Source organism: Sesamum indicum, linkage group LG1, assembly GCF_026168435.1.
Source record: "Sesamum indicum cultivar Baizhima isolate 11 linkage group LG1, ASM2616843v1, whole genome shotgun sequence".
In the NCBI taxonomy this organism is placed as follows: domain Eukaryota; kingdom Viridiplantae; phylum Streptophyta; class Magnoliopsida; order Lamiales; family Pedaliaceae; genus Sesamum; species Sesamum indicum.
The window spans coordinates 11,301,016-11,320,454 of NC_142657.1; the positions used below are offsets into that span (position 1 = coordinate 11,301,016).

The 19,439-nt window shown below is 36.7% G+C and overlaps 2 protein-coding genes across 2 annotated transcripts; both read right to left on the reverse strand.

Annotated features, from left to right (window-relative positions):
* Positions 1–8,560: 8,560 nt before the first annotated feature.
* LOC110012144 (uncharacterized) lies at positions 8,561–9,199 on the reverse strand. Its single transcript, XM_020694692.2, has one exon. It carries the CDS (start codon positions 9,197–9,199, stop codon positions 8,561–8,563), a length of 639 nt encoding a protein of 212 aa, XP_020550351.2.
* A 7,771-nt stretch (positions 9,200–16,970) lies between these two features.
* LOC105158840 (protein LURP-one-related 3-like) lies at positions 16,971–18,373 on the reverse strand. Its single transcript, XM_011075733.2, has 3 exons — positions 18,091–18,373; positions 17,424–17,663; positions 16,971–17,321 (listed from the first exon to the last, which is right to left on the reverse strand). The coding sequence occupies exons 1-3, from the start codon at positions 18,328–18,330 to the stop codon at positions 17,184–17,186; spliced, it is 618 nt and encodes a 205-aa protein (XP_011074035.1). The 5' UTR covers positions 18,331–18,373; the 3' UTR covers positions 16,971–17,183.
* Positions 18,374–19,439: the final 1,066 nt, after the last annotated feature.

The following is a 19,439-nucleotide window of genomic DNA, read 5'->3' on the forward strand; positions in this document are numbered from 1 at the left end:
TTCTTGCCCTCCTCTGAATTGGGAAAGTCCAATACCACCTTCTTAAGGGTCCCCTCATGGCCGGCCACCTCCTTCTGCAGCTTCTTCAAATCCTTTTCTAACTGTTGACAGCGGCTTTGGTTTCCTTCTTCGTGTCCCTTAGTTTAGCATTTTTATTCCCCAAGCGTTCCACCTTATCCTCCAACTTCCACCTCTGGGCGTCGGTTAGAGGGATAGGAGGAACCCTTTGAGACCTAGAAGAAAGCTCTTTGTATACAAAGGTTTCTTGCAGAAAACACGGAGCATCAGAATATCATTTCATAAAGGGAAGAGACATATCAATGAAACAATATCTTGAATAGATAATAAGCTCCCATCCCTTCAAGTTCCTCCTTAAGAAGGGGGGCCAGAAGTTGCTTATCCCCAGGAGATAAAACCCCCCTTCTAAGGTTGGGCACTAAAAGAATTTTTCCCCTCTCTTGATTTGAGGATTGGCGACTGTGAAGGCAAGCGGAGGAACTGTGCGAGGATCTAGGAGGAGTATCTACCTCTTCTTTGAAGGAGGGGGTAGGAGGAGGCATAGATGATGGATGTGAAGGGGGGCCATGGTGCTTGTACGAGGCCTCTTTGAAGAACTCCCAACTGCTAGACCTGGAGAGAAGGAGGAAGAGGGACACTTACCCTTTGAATCACTGGAGCCGGGGACCCCCTTTAAAGATCTTGGAGTAGGGGTCTCTCCAGCACAACCTACCAAAATGTGATCTCTCATGAGTTTGCTAAACATGATGTTTTCTCTTAAAATTGAAAGAGAAGTTGGTACTCCAATGATGCATAAGAAAAAATGCAGCAACAAATAGAAAATGAAGAGATACCTAAAGAATCCCCTAAAGGTTCAAGTTTAAGGGGCAAAGCGAAAGTGCCCTAACAATCTCTTCTCATTACCGGACCTATAATCATAGGGAGCATCATTCAATCTAGCCAACAAAGAAGACAGAGTTGTTGTTCTTGCCCCTACATGTACAAGAGGCAGGATTTCTGAACCCACTGGTTAGGGAAAGAGCTGACATGGGGGGAGGGGAGGACATAAGAATAATTATTTTTCCTATGTTTAGGGGGATTATGAGGTAAAAAAGACACCCCTTTTGGACGGACAAAACAAAAGAAGCCTTTTACAGCCCATTTGAGGCGATAACATTTAGCGAAGACATGTGTTGTTATAAGGGTACCATGAAAGCTAAAAATGATAAAATAAATCGGCCAAAATTCTAAAAGAGTTGGGGACCAATTGGTTTAGAGGAATTTGAAAAAGACAATCAACCTCTAAATAAAAAAAGGGAATAGGAAAATACAAAACTAAACGTAGTTGGGCTGCGAAGAAACATAAACAGTTAGGAGGATGGAGTGGACGATTTGTGGGAAAAGGTGTATATACAATAAAGGAGGAAGGGACATGAAATTCTTGGAGCAACTAATCTATGGAAGACGTCTTCAGAGTAGAGGACCCCCAGTATATCGGTGATTGAGGCACCTTTTCCTCCTCCTCTTGGTGAGACCTCTTCTTTTCCTCCATAGGAGGAGAGCCAGACACCTTATCCTCCCCAAAGGAAGACCCAGGTGTCCTCTCTTTCCATAAAGGAGACCTTGACTCCCTCTCTTCCTCAGGGGAAGATTGCTCACCCTCATTTTCCCCTACCTCCTTGTTGGAATCCTCATCTATCAAACATCAAGCAACAGTCGTCGCCTGTCTTAGGCTCTTCCTCTAGCCCCTGGTAAATCAAGGTAAGAGAGGGCATGTCTTCCTTGAGGTCGTTTTAGAGGGATCATCGCCCAAGAAGCTCTCCTTGAGAAAACGTACAGACTCACTGGAAGAAGATATTAAGAAAAGATGAATCTAGGAAAAACAAGAAGGAAGAGAACACTTACTGGAGATAAAGATGTAAAACTTCGCTCCAAAAAGGAGTTTTTGAGAAATGAAGACATAGTAAGGTTTCACTTAGCCGAAATAATGATTGAAGGGAGTTCAACCCACGATCCACTTGTAACCACACAAGAGTGGAAGGTTACCAAGCGTGTGGATGGATGGTTACTAGGCACATGGAGGGCCGTTACCAAAACTTCACCTCTCTTTGCAATAATTATGATTATCAAATCGAGCTGACAAAAAGGTGAGATACGATTTCCTAAGTTGTAGAGGGCAACAGAAAGAAACGAGCGCCAAAGTATTGAAGAAGGGTCCTTTCTCTCGCGTTATAAAGGTTCCTACTCTAAAGAGTTAAGGGGCATCCTTCTTCCTTAGAGTAGGCGGGGGGACTGAATGATATGTATGACCTAGGAGCACTTGGCCCAAAAGAGGTCACGAAGCCTAAGCCAAGTCTATCAGCTCATAATAAAGATGGCCGAATGGAGGATTCCCAAACTTGGCCCAAGAGAGAAGCCCAGTAAAAAGCTTGCCAAACCACAAGTTTGCCTTCAAAGCCGAGCCCAAGAGAAGTGAGGCGTCACAAAGACTCAGGACTCCTTAAACCTAGAAGGACCCCATGCAGAATAAGAATTCTCACGCGAAAGGAGTCCTTTTCCAAGCAAAGATGTGCTGATTAGCTAAAGATAAGATTGAATCATGCCTTATCTACAGGTATCTTACCCTTTTTTTCTCAAAATTACAAGTAATGTGACACAGTCCCCACGAAGGGGCATGCTCCCTCTATAAATACAGGCACTATCCCTTGATGGGAACACCTTTAAAAATATGAAAATTGCTCTTCTACTGTTGTTACAGCTATTAACTCACATTCTAAACCATATTTTTTTTCATGAACTTTTTATTTATATCTCAATTTCTCGTCATGATTTATTTTTATCATTATTTATTTCTAAATTCGGAACTAAAGCATCGGAGTGCTAACTTGTTTAGCAAGTCCTATTTTTCAAGTTCTTTTACTTAATCAGCCCAAGCCCATTATCAAGATCTAATATCATTGAGTCCGTGCTAAAATCGCACGTGCATATATAATAAAATAAATTTAGAATCATGATTATTAAATTTAGATAATTTCTAGGACCTTTTATTATTTTTTTAAAATTGAATTATTATTTGATCTTTAAATATTTTAATATTTCACAACAAACTTTATGGGTATGGCCCAACGTATTTCGCCCCAAGAGCATGTTAAAAATCCCAAACACTCTACCCCCTGTACATGGCCACGACAGTTGAAGAAGCCTACTGCGCACGGCCCAATGCGCTCAGCCCAAACATCGTAGCTGGCCCAACCCTCATACACACGTCAATCTTTGAAGCTTGTGCACATGGGCCCTCCACGTATGCCCTCTTAGCTGACAGGAAGTACACGTGGCAGGAAGGCCTCCTCCAAGAACTCGAACTCTGACACCCAGCAAACTCCTTGAGGGCTGGAAGTCTCCCTCCATCCCAAACTCTCCTCCTTACTCAAATAATAACTCTAACAACATGATCCCTAAAAAATAGGATTCAATTAAGCTTTATCTTAACTAATTCTATCCACTTCCTCCTAGGAATAGTGAGCATTATCAGTTCCACGGCAAATGAGGACACTCTTTTATAAATAATGGATTCATCCCAGGCAGAGGAGCACCTTCACCCTATGAAAATCTTCTTGTTACTCTGCCTTGTCTCCATCGCATTCATCTACACAATTCATTCCTATTTTTCTATCATTATATCGCGTTCTTTTAATACTTTTTATTATTTCAAATTATTATTCTTCAAATTCAATACTAACTTGGGCATCGGAGTACTAACGTTTTGTTTTGCAGGTTTCTTTCTTTCAAAGCCTGCAATAAGCAATCCAGGCCCAACGCCTAAGCCCGATTATATTGGACTCGTGCTAAAATGGCACGCATCAAAACTATAAGAAATACAAAATACTTTTTAAAACAAAATTATTAGATAAATTTATTTCCAATACTTTTTATTTCTTATTGTTTGTTGTCAAAGATTATTGAAATATTTTCAGAATAAGTAATAATTTAATTTTAAAAATGAATAAAAAGATGCTCGAACTTGTCTCAAATATAAGTAATTATAAATTAAAAATTATTTTATTATTTTATAATAAAATAAAGTTTCACTATTATATTTATTTTAAATAATAAAATTTATTTATTATAGTTCGTGGTTAAAATTTATTAAAATATTTTCAACTCAAATAATTATTTAATTTTAAAATAGTAAAGATGCTAGAATGTATCTCAAATATAAATAATTTAATTTAAAAAATAAATTTTATATCTCATAGTTTGTGGTCAAATATTGAAATATTTTCAGATCAAATAATAGTTTACTTTTTGAAAATAATAAAAAAAAATCCTAGAAATTATCTGAAATATGAAAAAGTGTAATTATAAATCTATTTTAATTAAATATATTAAAATAAAATTTTTCTAATATTTTTATTTCTCTAAAAAATATTTTTTTCTTATAAAATTTGTGGTTAAAGTTGATCAAAATATTTTTTCGGTACTGATGGGTATGGATTAAAAGCGGTTGGGCCAAGAAGAGATTTCAAGCCCAAATCAAGCCCATCAGCCCATGAGAGAGACAACTCATCTAAAAGCGCTAGGCTCAGCCCAAGAGGGGAGCCCGCTACACCAAAGCCTGTCCATGAAAGAAGTCTGTCGCGCCAAGTTTGGCCCAAGAGGAAAACCGAGTTTCAAGGATTGTTGCACCTTTTCAAGGCCAACCAAGGTAAAGAGAGGTGCTTTCAAGAAGCTGGACTCCTTGTAGAGCAAGAGTCTTCGTGAAGAGGAAGTCCTCTTTGTGCTGCTCAAGTCAAGAAGAGGATAATGTCGTACCTTATCCCCAAATTCCTACCTTCCTTCTCAGACACGCAACCTTCCCTAGAGTTCCTGCAAAGAGGGACTCCCCCTCTATAAATATGGACGGCACCCCTCAACAGACTTCCCTTCAACAATTTGGAAACTCTTTTGCTACTTCTTTGCCACTTTCAAATTCGTGCTTTTGTCATATTTTGCTTACGATATTCTTATTTCTATTTCAATTTCTCGTTACAACTTTATATTTATTTATTTTTAAATTCGAAACTAACTTAAGTATTAGAGTGCTAATATTTTGTTTTGCAGGTACTTTTTCTCAGGTTTTTTTACTCAATTAGCCCAAATCAGCATCAGGATACAAGGACTTTGGACCTGTGCTAAAATTACACGCATCAGGTACCATTAAACAGGGCCTTTGAAGTCAAACTAACAAAAACTAACGGGCATGTGCAACGCACATGATTTTTTGGGATAAAAAGACATGTTTTTGTGTTTTATAATTCCAAAAACAACCCTCGCTAAAATTGTGGTATCGAAAGCGATAATAATTTTTTTAATGGTACCAAAAAAATATTTTTCTCATATGGAGTCCTTGTTTTATGCCCCTAATATATAAGGGACACTAAATGTAGTTAAGTCAAACACCAAATAATTTAAATATGAGATTAAAAATTGCAGTTAAGCAATGTCGCAAAATCCAACAAATATTTTCTTTCAGCCCACCAATCATTTTATTGGTCGATACATTAGAATATGTGAAACAAATCATTAATACTATCTAAAAAGAAATATGTACTGTCGAAGTTCATATTCACATCGAGCGATGGGTGTATGATATCAACTCCCAATTAAAATTTAATATATAGGAGTAAAATTGTATTTTTGGAAAAGCATGATGTTAAAAGTGCAATAACCTTGTTTTTTTAATAGGTCGATTACATAATTAGATGCTAGCTTAATAGGTCGCAATCTTAATCCATAAATTATTCAAAATGTGCTGTCTGATTCAGACGCAATGCCTTATATTATATATGTCCAAAAGTAGTAATATCAAGACAACGACTGTTAGAATCTCTAATTAAACAAATTTTGACCAATAAATTGTTAATTAATTGGTGATTACGCCAGAAAGCTAGCTTAATAAACTTGCTTAGCAGCATAAACCCAAAGTCATTATATTTTATTAGATTTTCTTACAGATATCTGAGAAATATAAAATTAACAGAAGAGAAGCTAAACATTTTCTGGGGTGAGTGAAGCAAGTAGCTTGAACAGAGTACTTGCAGAAGCTGTTGTTGCTTACTGTTGAAGACGATGACTTACCAGGAAGAGGCACAGACACGCTTCATTTGATAATACGTTTGTTGTCTCAAGTCGTGCTTTCTCTACATATTTCTCCTTTGTAAACAAGGCTTTAGTTAGCTTAGTATGTTAGTGGTTAGTTTGGGTTAGTTAAATACAGTTAAAGGCAGTTAATTCTTCTCCCTTGTATTTAAACAGACGACTGACTCCATTAATAATATACACAGAATTTTCAGCACTCAATCTTCATTTACAATGGCTACAATTTCAGTTTTCCCTCACGTCGACAATCTGCTAGTTCTCCATGGTATTAGAGCCTTCTCATGAAGGTTTCTGGATACTTTACCTTGTTGATTCTTTGAATAGCTTGATCAATGGCGACTGAAGAAATGAATAGAGGAGGTTCAATTGTTGCAGACTTAGCAGCAAGACAAGATCCAGATTTCTTGCAGCTACATGGCGGAGATCATCCTGCAATGGTGCTGGTAAGCGCTCCATTTGATGGAACAAATTTTTTGCCCTGCAAGAGGTCAGTGACGATTGCACTGCATTCAAAGATGAAGCTAGACTTTATTGATGGAAAGTATGCGATGCCTGACAGAAATTCCTCCAGCTATTGTGAAATTGTGCACAGCGAAACCATGAGTATTTAATTCGTGAATTGATGAATTGAGAGATGAAGGCAGAAGTTATGAGAGCAGCAAGACTTCTGTATATTTCAGAAGATGGTTTTCAAGTTACATTTGAGAAGAAGACTCCTTCTTCTTTTATAGACAGAGTATAACAGCTATTAACAAACTCGCGTTTCTTACTAATAGAAACGCTGTAACGAGATAATAAGGAAGCTACACGACTAAAGAAGAGATATTACAACTTAAAGAAACGTATCCCTAAGTAAAAACGCTTTCTTAAAAAAACGACCACCCCTTCTTTCTTCTTCCTCCTTTTCTGTTCTTCTTTATCAGCAGCTGCAACTAATCAAGCTAAAGAGCTGTAAATAATGGATTTCAACACTCCCTCCTCAAGTTTCAATCTGTCAAAACATTGACAAGGTTTAACTTGGACACCAAATACATGAATTTTGGTCCTGTTAGAATCTTGGTGAAAAGATCTGCAGGCTGTTGTTTTGAAGCAATATGCTTTGGTGCAATAAATCCTTCCTTGTACTTATCTCGTACTAAATGGCAATCAATTTCAATATGTTTGGTCCTTTCATGGAAGACTAGATTAGCTGTAATGTACAGAGTTGCTTGGTTATCACAATAGAAAATAATAGGAGTTTGTATATTGATCTTCAAATCTTTAAGCAGACTGTGAATCCAAATAAGTTCACAGGTGGTTGAACTCATGCTCCTGTACTCTGCTTCTGCTGTAGACCGCAAAACAGTAGTTTGTTTCTTAGTTTTCCAGGATATCAGGCTTCCTCCTAAAAATATGCAATAACCTGTGAGTGATTTTCTTGTCTCCTTGCAGGTAGCCCAGTCTGCATCACAACATGCTTCCACAGTGAAGTTGTTGGTTGAGTTGAAATGTAAGCCTCGGCATAATGTCCCTTTCAGGTATCTTACTAAGTGTAACGGTGCTTCCTAGTGGTCTTGACAAGGGAATTGCATAAACTGACTCAACTCTTGAGTGCCATGGCAGATATCTGGCCTTGTAAAGCCAAGATACATCAGCCTACCCAACAGCCTTATGTAAGGTTCAGGATTGTTGAGTTGCTGTCCTGAAGCTGCCTTGAGCTGCAAACCAGCTGGTAGGGGGGTGTTAGTAGCCTTGCATTGTGTGAGACCAGCATCAGCTATAATGTCACTCACATACTTGCTTTGGGTAATAATCATTCCTTCATTGGACCTGCCAATTTCTAAACCAAGAAAGAATCTGGCTTTTCCCAGATTCTTTATAGTGAACAGTTTATGCAATTTTGTCTTAAAATCAGTTATGGTATGCTCACAAGGGCCTGCAATTAACACATCATCCACATAAACAAGAAGACAAAAAAAAATCCAGTATTTGTGAGGATAGTAAACAGGCAATGATCAGCCTAAGATTGTGTAAATCCAATCTTTTCCAATTGTTTTGTAAATTCTAAGTTCCATTGCATAGAGGCTTGTTTAAGGCCATATAGGGATCTTTTCAATTTAAAAACATGTCCAATAGGGACATCATATCCTTCAGGAGGTTTCATATAAATCTCTTCATCAATAAAATCATGTAAGAAAGCATTGTTAATGTCTAGCTGATGTAAAAACCAATGTTGTTTGCAAACAATGGCAAGAAAGGTTCTAATGGTCACTGCCTTTGCAACAGGAGAAAAACTATCATTGTAATCAATTCCCTCAATTTGGTTATAACCTTTAGCAACAAGCCTTGCTTTACATCTATCTACACTGCCATCAGGTTTTAATTTAAGTTTGTATATCCATTTGCTACCTATAGTCTTTTTACCTGCTGGAAGTTTGGTGATGTCCTAGGTGTCATTATCCTTTAGTGCTTTTATTTCTGATTTCATAGCCTCTAACCATTCTTTGACCTTCATAGCTTCAGTATAATTTTTAGGCTCAGTAGGCAAATTAAAAACAACACTCATACATGTATTCATGTTATCTTGAAATTTCACAGTGTAGATGTCCCTGTTCTCCTTATCACAAACACATACATAGTCTTGTAATTTTGCAGGTCTAATTATTTGTCTTCTTGACCTTCTCAAATGCATGTCATCAGATGTATGTTCATGTTCTTGTTGATCAACAGCATTAGTATGTTCATCTATAATTTCAGGATTGGATTGTGTATGAATGTCTTGCTCATCTTGGTCCTCTATTATACTAGTGACAGATTGGTTATAAGTCTGAATATCAGAATTAATGGGATCAGTGCATTCATTAGCAAAAGGAAAAATGTTCTCTTTAAAGACAACATCTCTATAAGTAAAAATGATTTTCTTATCAATATCATAAACTCTGTAGCCCTTCTGATTATTGGCATAGCCCAAGAAAATGCACTTAATAGCTCTATTGTCAAATTTAGATTTGTGAGGTAAAGTGTTAGTAGCAAAACACAAACAACCAAAAGTTCTAAAGAAGGAGTAATCAACAGCCTTTTTCATTAAAATCTCATAAGGTGTCTTCCATTTTAGGACAGCTGTGGGAATCTTGTTTATAATATAGGTAGAGGTTAGTATAGCTTCAGACCAGAACACTCTAGGTAGATTGGCTTGAAATAAAAAAGATCTAGCAACTTCTAATAGGTGTTTATGTTTTCTTTCAACAATGCCATTTTGTTGAGGTGTATATATACATGTGGTTTGATGAATTATTCCTTCCTCTTTAAAAAATTTCTGGCATTGTTCATTCAAAAATTTTAGACCATTATCAGTTCTTATCTTTTTAATTTTCTTGTCAAATTTAGTCCATACCAATTTGTGAAACTCCTTTATCAAGTTAAAAGTTTGTGATTTCTGTTGCATCAAGTAAGTCCATGTGCATCTACTATGATCATCAACTATAGTTAACATGTACATACAATTGGAAAGGGAGTACTCATTGTAAGGACCTCACAAATCAACATGAATGAAATCAAAACAAGAAGTGGAATATGAATTACTGACAGTAAAAGGTAATCTATGTTGTTTAGCCTGAGGACATACTTCACAGGTAGAAGTTTTGTTTGTGGTTTTGTCAATTAAACCTGTGTTAATCAATACATCATGAGATAGGTGCCCTAATCTCTTATGCCATGTATCTGGTTCTATCTTAGCAACTATGAATACTGTATATCTAAAATCAGCAAGTACATCTTCTATGAATCTTTTGTCAAATGACTCAGTCTTGATAATATAGAGATTTTCTACTAAGCATGCTATCCCAATGACCTCTCTAGTCCTGTGGTCCTGCATAATACAGTGACATTTAGAAAAATTGAACCTCACAGATGTATAACACAGCTTACTGACAGATAGGAGATTGAACTTCAGATTAGGAACATGCAGAGTGTTCTCTAGCAGTAGTTTATCAGTGAGCCTCATATTACCAGAGTGCATGATTAAGTGTTTGCTACCATCTGCTAGATGTATGTAAGTGTTTTGAGTATGTGGTTTAGCAAGATCAAAGAGGGCATGATTATTACACATATGTGTAGTAACACCACTATCAACAATCCAAGAATCACATTTTCTGATATTTAACAGATTATGTTCAAGACTTTTACCTGAATATTCATACCTGTCTGCATGTATATTTCCAGATCCTTGTGATTTCAATTTCTCAAAAAGTTTATGAAATTCTGACCTTATTAGATTGGACATGGTTCTTTCATCAACACTGTTGTTGGTTCTGTCATTTTCAGTGTTCATGGCCACTGCAGATCTATTAGGAGTAACTTGGTTGTTCTTCTTTTGATCTTGGAGAGGTTTGTAGCAATCTGGATATCCAATTATTTCAAAGCAACCTTCTCTTTGATGTCCAGTTTTCATACAATGCTTGCAGACCAAGGATTTTTTGTCCACTAAATTCTTTCTTTTCTAAAAGTCTCTTGAGTTGTCTTGTTTCTTAAAGACCTGCATAGCCATATTAGGAGTTGTTTGTGGTTGTCCAAAATTCACCTCCCTGTGCTTCTCAACATTCAGGACCATTGAGTAAACTTTGTTGATGTCCGGTCTTGGGTCCATCACCAGAATCTGACTTCTTACATTATCATAGGCCTCATTCAATCCCATGAGGAATTGAATGAGCTGATCGTTTTCTTTAATTCTTGCAGATTCTTTTGATGCTCTACAGGTGCAATTGCCACAGCTACAGCTAGGTGTGGGAGTGATACAAGAAAGTTCATCCCATAACTTCATGATCTTGGAGAAGTATGCAGACAAGGGCATTGTCTCTTAAACGACACCACTTAATTCCTTCTTGAGTTGATACTCCATTGGCCCATTACTTTGGCATATCTGTTTTCCAGTTCTTTCCACAGTGCTCTTGATGTATTTGTGTACATGAAACAATCTGCTATTTCTCTCTTGATGGAATTCAATATCCATGAAGCCACCATAGAATCGGTTCTTATCCACTGCTCAAATTCTTTTGCATTCTTTTCTGGTTTTTGGTTTTCTCCATTGATAAAGGAGAGTTACATCTTTGCAGTGAGTGCCAATTTTATGGAGCTGCTCCATGAGAGAAAGTTTGTTCCATCAAATAGTGTAGTTACCAGGCTAATCCCTGGATTATCTCCCGGTTGCAGTTTCAAGACATTCAAGTCTTCAGCCATTCTTGAAACAGATACAATTCTTGATTATCAAGAATTTACACCAGGTGAACTCCTTTGACAAAAGATATCACAGACCATCAAATGATGGCTCTGATACCATGTGAAATTGTGCACAGCGAAACCATGAGTATTTAATTCGTGAATTGATGAATTGAGAGATGAAGGCAGAAGTTATGAGAGCAGCAAGACTTCTGTATATTTCAGAAGATGGTTTTCAAGTTACATTTGAGAAGAAGACTCCTTCTTCTTTTATAGACAGAGTATAACAGCTATTAACAAACTCGCGTTTCTTACTAATAGAAACGCTGTAACGAGATAATAAGGAAGCTACACGACTAAAGAAGAGATATTACAACTTAAAGAAACGTCTCTCTAAGTAAAAACGCTTTCTTAAAAAAACGACCACCCCTTCTTTCTTCTTCCTCCTTTTCTGTTCTTCTTTATCAGCAACTGCAACTAATCAAGCTAAAGAGCTGTAAATAATGGATTTCAACAGCTATGACAGCTGGGTACACGTGGATTCAACGGTGACCTCCTGAATCCTGAATGCTATAACTAAGAAGGTTTCAAAAAGATGTTTTTATACACCAAATCCTCCAGAAAATTGTGGCTAGACCTTGAAGAAAGGTATGGAGAGAACAACGGGCCTTTGGTCTATCAATTACGCCGTGTTGTTGCCTCTGTTGCACAAGGTACATCGAGCGTTGTTGAATATTTCAATTGTTTGAGTGCATTATGGGATGAACTGGAATGTTTTATGCCTACCAAGACATGCACATGTGGTCTCTGCACTTGTGACTTTACCAAGATTTCAACTGAAGAAGATAGTCTCCCTGAGGTTGTACAATTTCTAATAGGCTTAGATGACAGTTATGACGGGATAAGGAAGTAAATCCTAGTCATGGATCCGTTCCCAAGCATCATTAAGGAGTACTCAATGGTCCTTCGAGTTGAGAGACAAAAGTTAGTAAACTTGCAAATGAGTGGGAGCAATGAGGGAATAGCACTGCATACAAAAAGGATGATGGCAGAGCAGCCTTGTGGTAGAAATCTGTTTTTTTTTGGGTAAATGTAAATTTCATTAATAAAAAAATACATGCGTACAGTACAACAGTCAAATATTGATTTCTCTCATGACAAGACATGGGCTACGCCATAGTCTATATAATGCAGAAGTACTAACAAAGTGTGATAAATTAGCACTAATGATTCTCTGTCTAACGTCGTCCACTATGATGGCAGCAATGGTGCTCGGTGGTCAATCAACATGCTCGAAGCGGCGCAAGTTCCGCTCTCTCCAGATATGATAGACACATACAGCGAGTAGTACACGGTAAGATAAATTGATGATATGTTTCCCTCTCCACTTCGCACACTCCACGTCTAAGGCCCAGTCTTGGTTTGGCCATATGAATCGAACATCCTGTCTCACAGCTATGAGGCATCGTTTGGCATAGCGACATCGAAAAATAAGTGTGTATGTGATTCTATTGCGCCTTCATCACAAACAACACAGATGCTAAGATAAGACAATCACGGTTTATCTATCGTGGATAGTTTCCCTAATATTGCAAGCCACAGTATGAATGTATGTCTAGGGATCTTCAGGGAGCCCGAGAGTAGTAAAGTCCAGCCTATCTTGGGTCCTGGCGGGTCTAATATACAATATAGCAATGCAACAGTGAGATGTCCATTCGTATCTCGTCAATGAACACGATCATCGTCTCCATAGATTATGGGCAAATTCTGTACAATCTCCAAACATGTCCGTGATAAGGGCCAGTGCCAATGCCCATCCATAATGACCCTATTAAGTTTCTCCGAGAGTCCAAGACCAATGAGTTGCGGGCCACGTGGGAACCTTTGAATAAGTGGTCCGAGGGGGTGCCACAGGTCCTACCACAAAGAGAAGGTAGCTCATTGTTCGGACAAGCTAAGGTGAGTGGTGTTGTCCTGGACATTGTTGTTTGTCGAGGAACTCCCATGATATTTCACCTTCTTGTTTGAAGATGATACTATGGTCTTTTGTCTGGCTAATCAGAGTACAGTGCGACATGTTCATGGAATCCTTGCAGATTACAAAATTGCTATTGGACAGGAGATTATTTATCAAAAGTACTCTGTTGCCTTTAGTCGAAACACGCCACCAAAAGTCCAAAGACATATGGCTAATATTCATGGAATTCGACTTGAGAATAAACATGAGATGTATCTTGGACTCCCAACAGTTGCGTTTCGCTCGAAAAAGGCGTTGTTTGTTTCATTGATGAATCGAATTTGGAAAAGAATGCAAGGGTACCATGAAAAAACTTTTTCTCAAGCAGGTAAAGCTATCCTTATCTAATCTATCATGCAAGCAATCCTTTGTTATGGAATGTCTTGCTTTCGACTGCCGAAAACACTCCTAAAGAGTTTTAGTCACTTGCGACGGATTTCTTTTGGCATGATGGAGATAGCAGATGCACACATTGGATCACATGGGATCAATTGTGCTCGCGCAAGCTCAATGGAGGTCTTAGTTTCTAAAACTTGGATGCCTTCAATTTGGCATTACTTGCAAAATAGCACTGGCGCATCCTCACTCATCTGGAGTGTTTGGTTAGGAAGGTCTTGAAAGCTAAATACCTCCCCCGCAATCATCTATTTGAAGCTCAAGTGGGGGTTCGACCCTCTTACACGTGGAGGAGTATTATTGCAGAAAGGGATCTCCTTCAATCAGGATGTAGATGGCACATTGGGATAGGACAATTGGTGGATGTGTGGAAGGATCCGTGAATTCCTCGCACGCCCTCCTTCAGAGTCATTACTCAACTGTACATGACTTTCAGAACTTATGCATTAGTGATCTTATCTTGGCTGACTCCATGGAAAGGGATGTGGAAACCATTAACTCTCTTTATGACCGGTGGACAGAGAGATTATGTTGCAGATTCACTTTAACATTTCAGGAGAGCCTGATCTTATTATTGCGCACTATTCAAATAATGATTTTTTTTGGTTTGTAGTGCTTATCATCTTGCACTATCATTTGCATCTCCTGCACGTACTACTGATGGGTGTCTTTGCTCTAGAAACCTCTGGATAACTGTTTGGCAATCGAAAGTCCCGAACAAAGCGAAGGCTTTCATTTGGCGAGCGGTACGTAATGCTCTCCCCACAGCACAAAGCCTTTGAAAGAAGCTGACACACAAGGAGATTGTATGTCCCTTTGTTGCAATAGTGGACGAGACAATTATTCATAGCCTGTTGTGATGCTCTTTTGCGAGATAGGTATGGGATTTATCAAACATTTTTTTGAGAAGATTGGAGTGCTCCAATTTCTTCTGCCGAGGAGTGGCTCCAATTTCTTCCTTCGAGGAATGGCTACATGCCTTTCGATTAAGTTGTCACATGTGGATTTTGATTTAGTTCTCATGATTTGTTCGACAATTTGGTGGTCTAGAAATTTAAAAAACTTTTGAACAAAGGTTTCGTACTGCCCCAACAAGTTGTGGAATTTGCTCGGGGTTATCTCAACGCCTTTGCGGTGCAACACTCTATTCAGCTCCCCACCCGACCAGAGGAGCAGCAGTCATGGCAACAACCCGGGGGTACTTTTGGCAGGGGGAAATACATTAGATCTTGGTATACTGGCTCAAAACTCTTCAGGGGCTTGCATTGCATGGCTTTCAATTCGAATGGATATAAAAGGCCCAATAATTCTGGTGGAGACATTTGCAGTAAGAAAGGCAACCAAACTGGCATGTAGAAGATCCTAACCCAAGGTGACAATCAAAGGGCATTGGCCTTCACAAGCTCTACCTAGCTCAACAGATCAATCTGTTATAGGTCCTTTAGTTTTTGACATTTTATCGCTTACATCCCAGATGAAGTCCGTTTTCTTTTCTTTTATCTTTCGATCAAACAACTCAATCCCCCATCATTTGGCCAACCCTTAACCTGGACGGGGACTCTTCAAAATTACCCTTTGTTGCTTGGCGATTTTGCCACTCAATCTATCTGCTTTATTTTTCCTCTCAAAAAAAAAAAAAAGGACATAAATGTCCGCAATGTGCCCTTTTCCAATTGGATCAAAACTTCCACCTTGATACTTACAGAATGAAAATTATAATTATTTTATTTAATCTTGATTAATATATTAATTTTGCATATTTTTCAAGCCGTAATGATTTTATCATATGTAGTCTGAAATTGATTCATATACTCCAAAAAAAATCAAAAGCTTTTCTTACAAGTGGTAACAGGGTGAAACATGAAATAGAGAATATATTCTACGAAATATTATCGGATGGGAGCCGGTTTTCTATTTCAAATTAGGATAAATTGTATAACACTCTTCTATGTTTTCAAAATTTAGCTAAAAACCGCCTGTGTTAATTTTATAGGCAAAAAATTCCTCGCTTTTTATAAATACAGCAAAAAATCACCAATCCGTTAGAAAATAAAAGAGAGTATGTGACATTCGCCTATTGTGCTAGTGGACCTTATTTTTTGGCCATTTTGGGATACTTTTAATGTATAATGTCCATTTTACCCCATTCTTTCACAATTAAATATATTTCACCTTTCTTTCACATTTAAATATGTATTAAATTAATTTATTTATATTATTATTTATTTAAATATATTTAATTAATTTAAATTATTTATTGAGTGCAAATATATTACAATAAATTATATTTATTTATGAAATATATGAATTTAATATAAAACACCTAAAAAGCATATATTTTTTTGAAAAAAATTAAAATTTTGAATTTAAAAAACACAATACAAATTTAATACACTAAAGTTCACTTTTCAAATTAAAAATTTATATGCAATATAAAAGTCAGTTATAATAATTATATATATTTTTAACTCAATTAAATTATTGATTTTTAAATATATTTTATTTATTTATAAATAAGACCAACTAAATTACAAAATACCAAAAAAATAATATCAATTATTTTTAAATTATATTATTTATTATAAATAATACAAATTAAATATTAAAAGTATTTAATATTTAAAATTTGAAAAAACTAAATTATTTTTACTTTACTTTTAAAAAAATAGAATTTTTTATTACACCTTCTTCTTTGTCGCCAGCATGTAGTGATCGGCAATGGCGCCTAGACGACTTCTTCTCTGGTCACCTAGGTTTTAGCTATGGGGTAACGTCGCCTCAGATCTAACCGCCGCCCCTTTCTAGGTGACTGAAAGAGGCAACCTCACGTCACCCCTTTGTGAGCGGGCGACGGCTCCACCGCTCACGTAGGCGGCGCCGTCGCCACCTATAAATACTTATATATTTTATATATACATATATTATATATTGTGTATGTATAGTATATATAAATAAAAATAAAAAAGAATATTTTAAATTACTTAAAATTTGGAGTTGTTATAAGAAGGGTATACAAAAAATTCAATAAAAAATTAACGCCATTAGGGCTTAACTAACGAAAGGGGAGAGTATATAACATTTTGAAAAACACAGGGTTTCTTTTGCCTATTTTTTTAACATAAGAGGTTTTTAACTAAATTTTAAAAATACGGGAATTTTATGCAATTTACCCTTCAAATTATATTAAATCTTATATTTCAATTAATTTATAATACACGTCCTGTACAAATAAACTAATGACATAATTTTTATATACATGACATATATATATTATTGGAACAAAAAAATACAAGAAGATTCTAAATAAAAAATTCAATCCGAAAAAATCACCAGTATGTATGAAATTCAAGTCACAAATCTACACAAAACTGCATGCGTTTTTCTCCATATCTGGTGCATGGAACCATGTATATATACGATCAATCTCTGTTTAAGTGCATGTTCATAGTTTATGGTTGATCATACCATAGACTATCACTAGAGCCATGATCAAAGATTGATCTATCTGGGGTTCCACCATTAGAGATAATACATCATCGCCCAGAGAAACTCCACCCGCCTGTGACTGCTTCTGCAGCACCTGCAAGCACATAATTAACTAAATCACTCGTCATTAACAATAAAACAAGATTACTTTTGATGGTTAATTAACATCAGAAAGACTAATTCATAGTTAACTCACCTCTGCTAATACTCTCCCTGTGCTATCTGTAATCTTGACCGTCGGTTTTCCTTGTAACCCTACAATCTTATAGCTGCAGTTTCCTGTAGTTTTATTACAACCTAGGATGACATGGCAGGTAATCATGTCTCTCCCAGGAATTTTGCACTCTCTCTTTACCTTAAACCACTCTCCCTCATCATCATCAAACTTGGAATTGATGCATTTGTACCCTTCCCAACTTCTGAATATCAGTAATTTCTGCAAAAAGCCCACCAAATTCATGTGTGTTAGGAAAAATTCTTCTTAATTACAGTACAATGGTTATTAGCCGTTATTTACGTGAATGAAACCTAAAATATTAGCTATAGTTAAAAATTATGGCAAAATCTTAATTAACCGTTGTTAAAATTTTAAGTTTTCACGTCAATTTTGATTTGACTCTGGTAGATAGTACTGTTTTGTCATGATTTTTAAATCGCAATGATTCATGATACACGAAATAATCCATTTCCTTGTTGCCAATGAAATCAGGGTTTCATCAGATCGAACCAATTACGTAACAAGTGTATTACAATTGCCAAATAATTGATTCAGTAGATCTGATCCAATTCGATTTGGGTTACAATTTTCCCGTACTGTGTTAGCAGAAGTAGGTAGTAGAGATATATGTAAATTAGTGAAGTACCTTTCGTTTGATGGAGAAAAGCACTTGACCATTATAGTCCATGAGCAAGACTTCAGTGCTGCGCTTTGTTTGGTAGTTATCAACCCGGAAAACAATATCACCTTTGGAGTTGAAGACGGTGCAGCCGTTGCTACTGATCACTAGGGATTTCATCCAAACGGTGAATACTTCTCGCTCCGATGATGAATATTCAGGACAAGAACTACAGATCATGGATGTTTTAGGATGTACCTTAGCCATCAAAACACCCAAAATTATAATTATGTTTTAGGATGTTTTATACAAAAAGACACAGACACACAAACACAAACACACACACATGTATATATATGTGTGTATAGAAGTAGGCTCAAATGAGAAAAGGTGGGGTGGGAAGAAAGTAAGTGATGTATTTGACTTATATTAATATATTTAAGAGCATTTATGCACGTTGGATTCCAAGTTCTTGTAACCTTAATTATTGCCGGACATTGTCACAACCCTAATTCTTTTAAATTTCACTTTCTTTCTTCTTTATCTTTAATTTCACTCTTATTATGTGTGACCACATGGTTGGGGGACACTACTCATGGCTGTGTACACATAGAGAAACAAAAAATGTCTTTCTTAACTTAATATATATGTATGAAAATGTAATTTTAGTCCCATAATGTATGAGGTAGTATTTTTTTTACTACATAAATTGATTTTTGTTATTTAGTCCTTAATTTTAAATTTTGGTAATTTTCATTCTTTTCTGTTAAATTGGTTGAAAATTTGAAAACGACTCGCATATGACCCAATTAAATTGTAATTTTAATCATTTAACTTAGGAGACTTGGCATTTTTGGTCCGACGTGAGTTGAATTACAGGACTAAAGTTGCAATTTAATCGGGGATAAAATTGCAAATTTATTCTTGTATGTGTGGAGGATGGCCAAATTGGTCCGATAACTATGAGACTGTCAATTTTAGCCTTTTTGTTTTAAATTTATAGCAATTTTGATCCTTCCAACCAAAAGTGGCTGAAAATTAACAAATCAAATTAGGACTTAAGGTTTCGATGACAAATAGACTTCACTTACATAATCAGCCTCGTATATAGATGCTGAAGTGGCAAACAAAGAAGAAACATAAGAAGTCAATTGATAAGGAGTCCCTGGTGTGGACGGGGTCGTTGAAGGAAATTGATGGGAGGTATGTGTGCTCCACGGGGAGGCAAACTCAAGGTTGGTGCTCTGCCAACGAAATGATCGATGATGGCGGAGATACGACAGAAAAACAGTGGCAGGGCGGCAAAAAAGTAAAAAAAAAAATAGAGCAAACCGATTGGATAGTGGACGAAAATGGATGGGTCTCAGTGTAATCGA

Coding starts and splice junctions, on each gene's coding strand:
- LOC110012144 (XM_020694692.2), bottom strand. CDS start 9,199: ATGAAAAAGGCTGTTGATTACTCCTTCTTTAGAACTTTTGGTTGTTTG.
- LOC105158840 (XM_011075733.2), bottom strand. CDS start 18,330: ATGGCTAAGGTACATCCTAAAACATCCATGATCTGTAGTTCTTGTCCT. Junction 17,664..18,090: donor TTTTCTCCATCAAACGAAAG/GTACTTCACTAA, acceptor GGCTTTTTGCAG/AAATTACTGATATTCAGAAG. Junction 17,322..17,423: donor CAGGGAGAGTATTAGCAGAG/GTGAGTTAACTA, acceptor ATGTGCTTGCAG/GTGCTGCAGAAGCAGTCACA.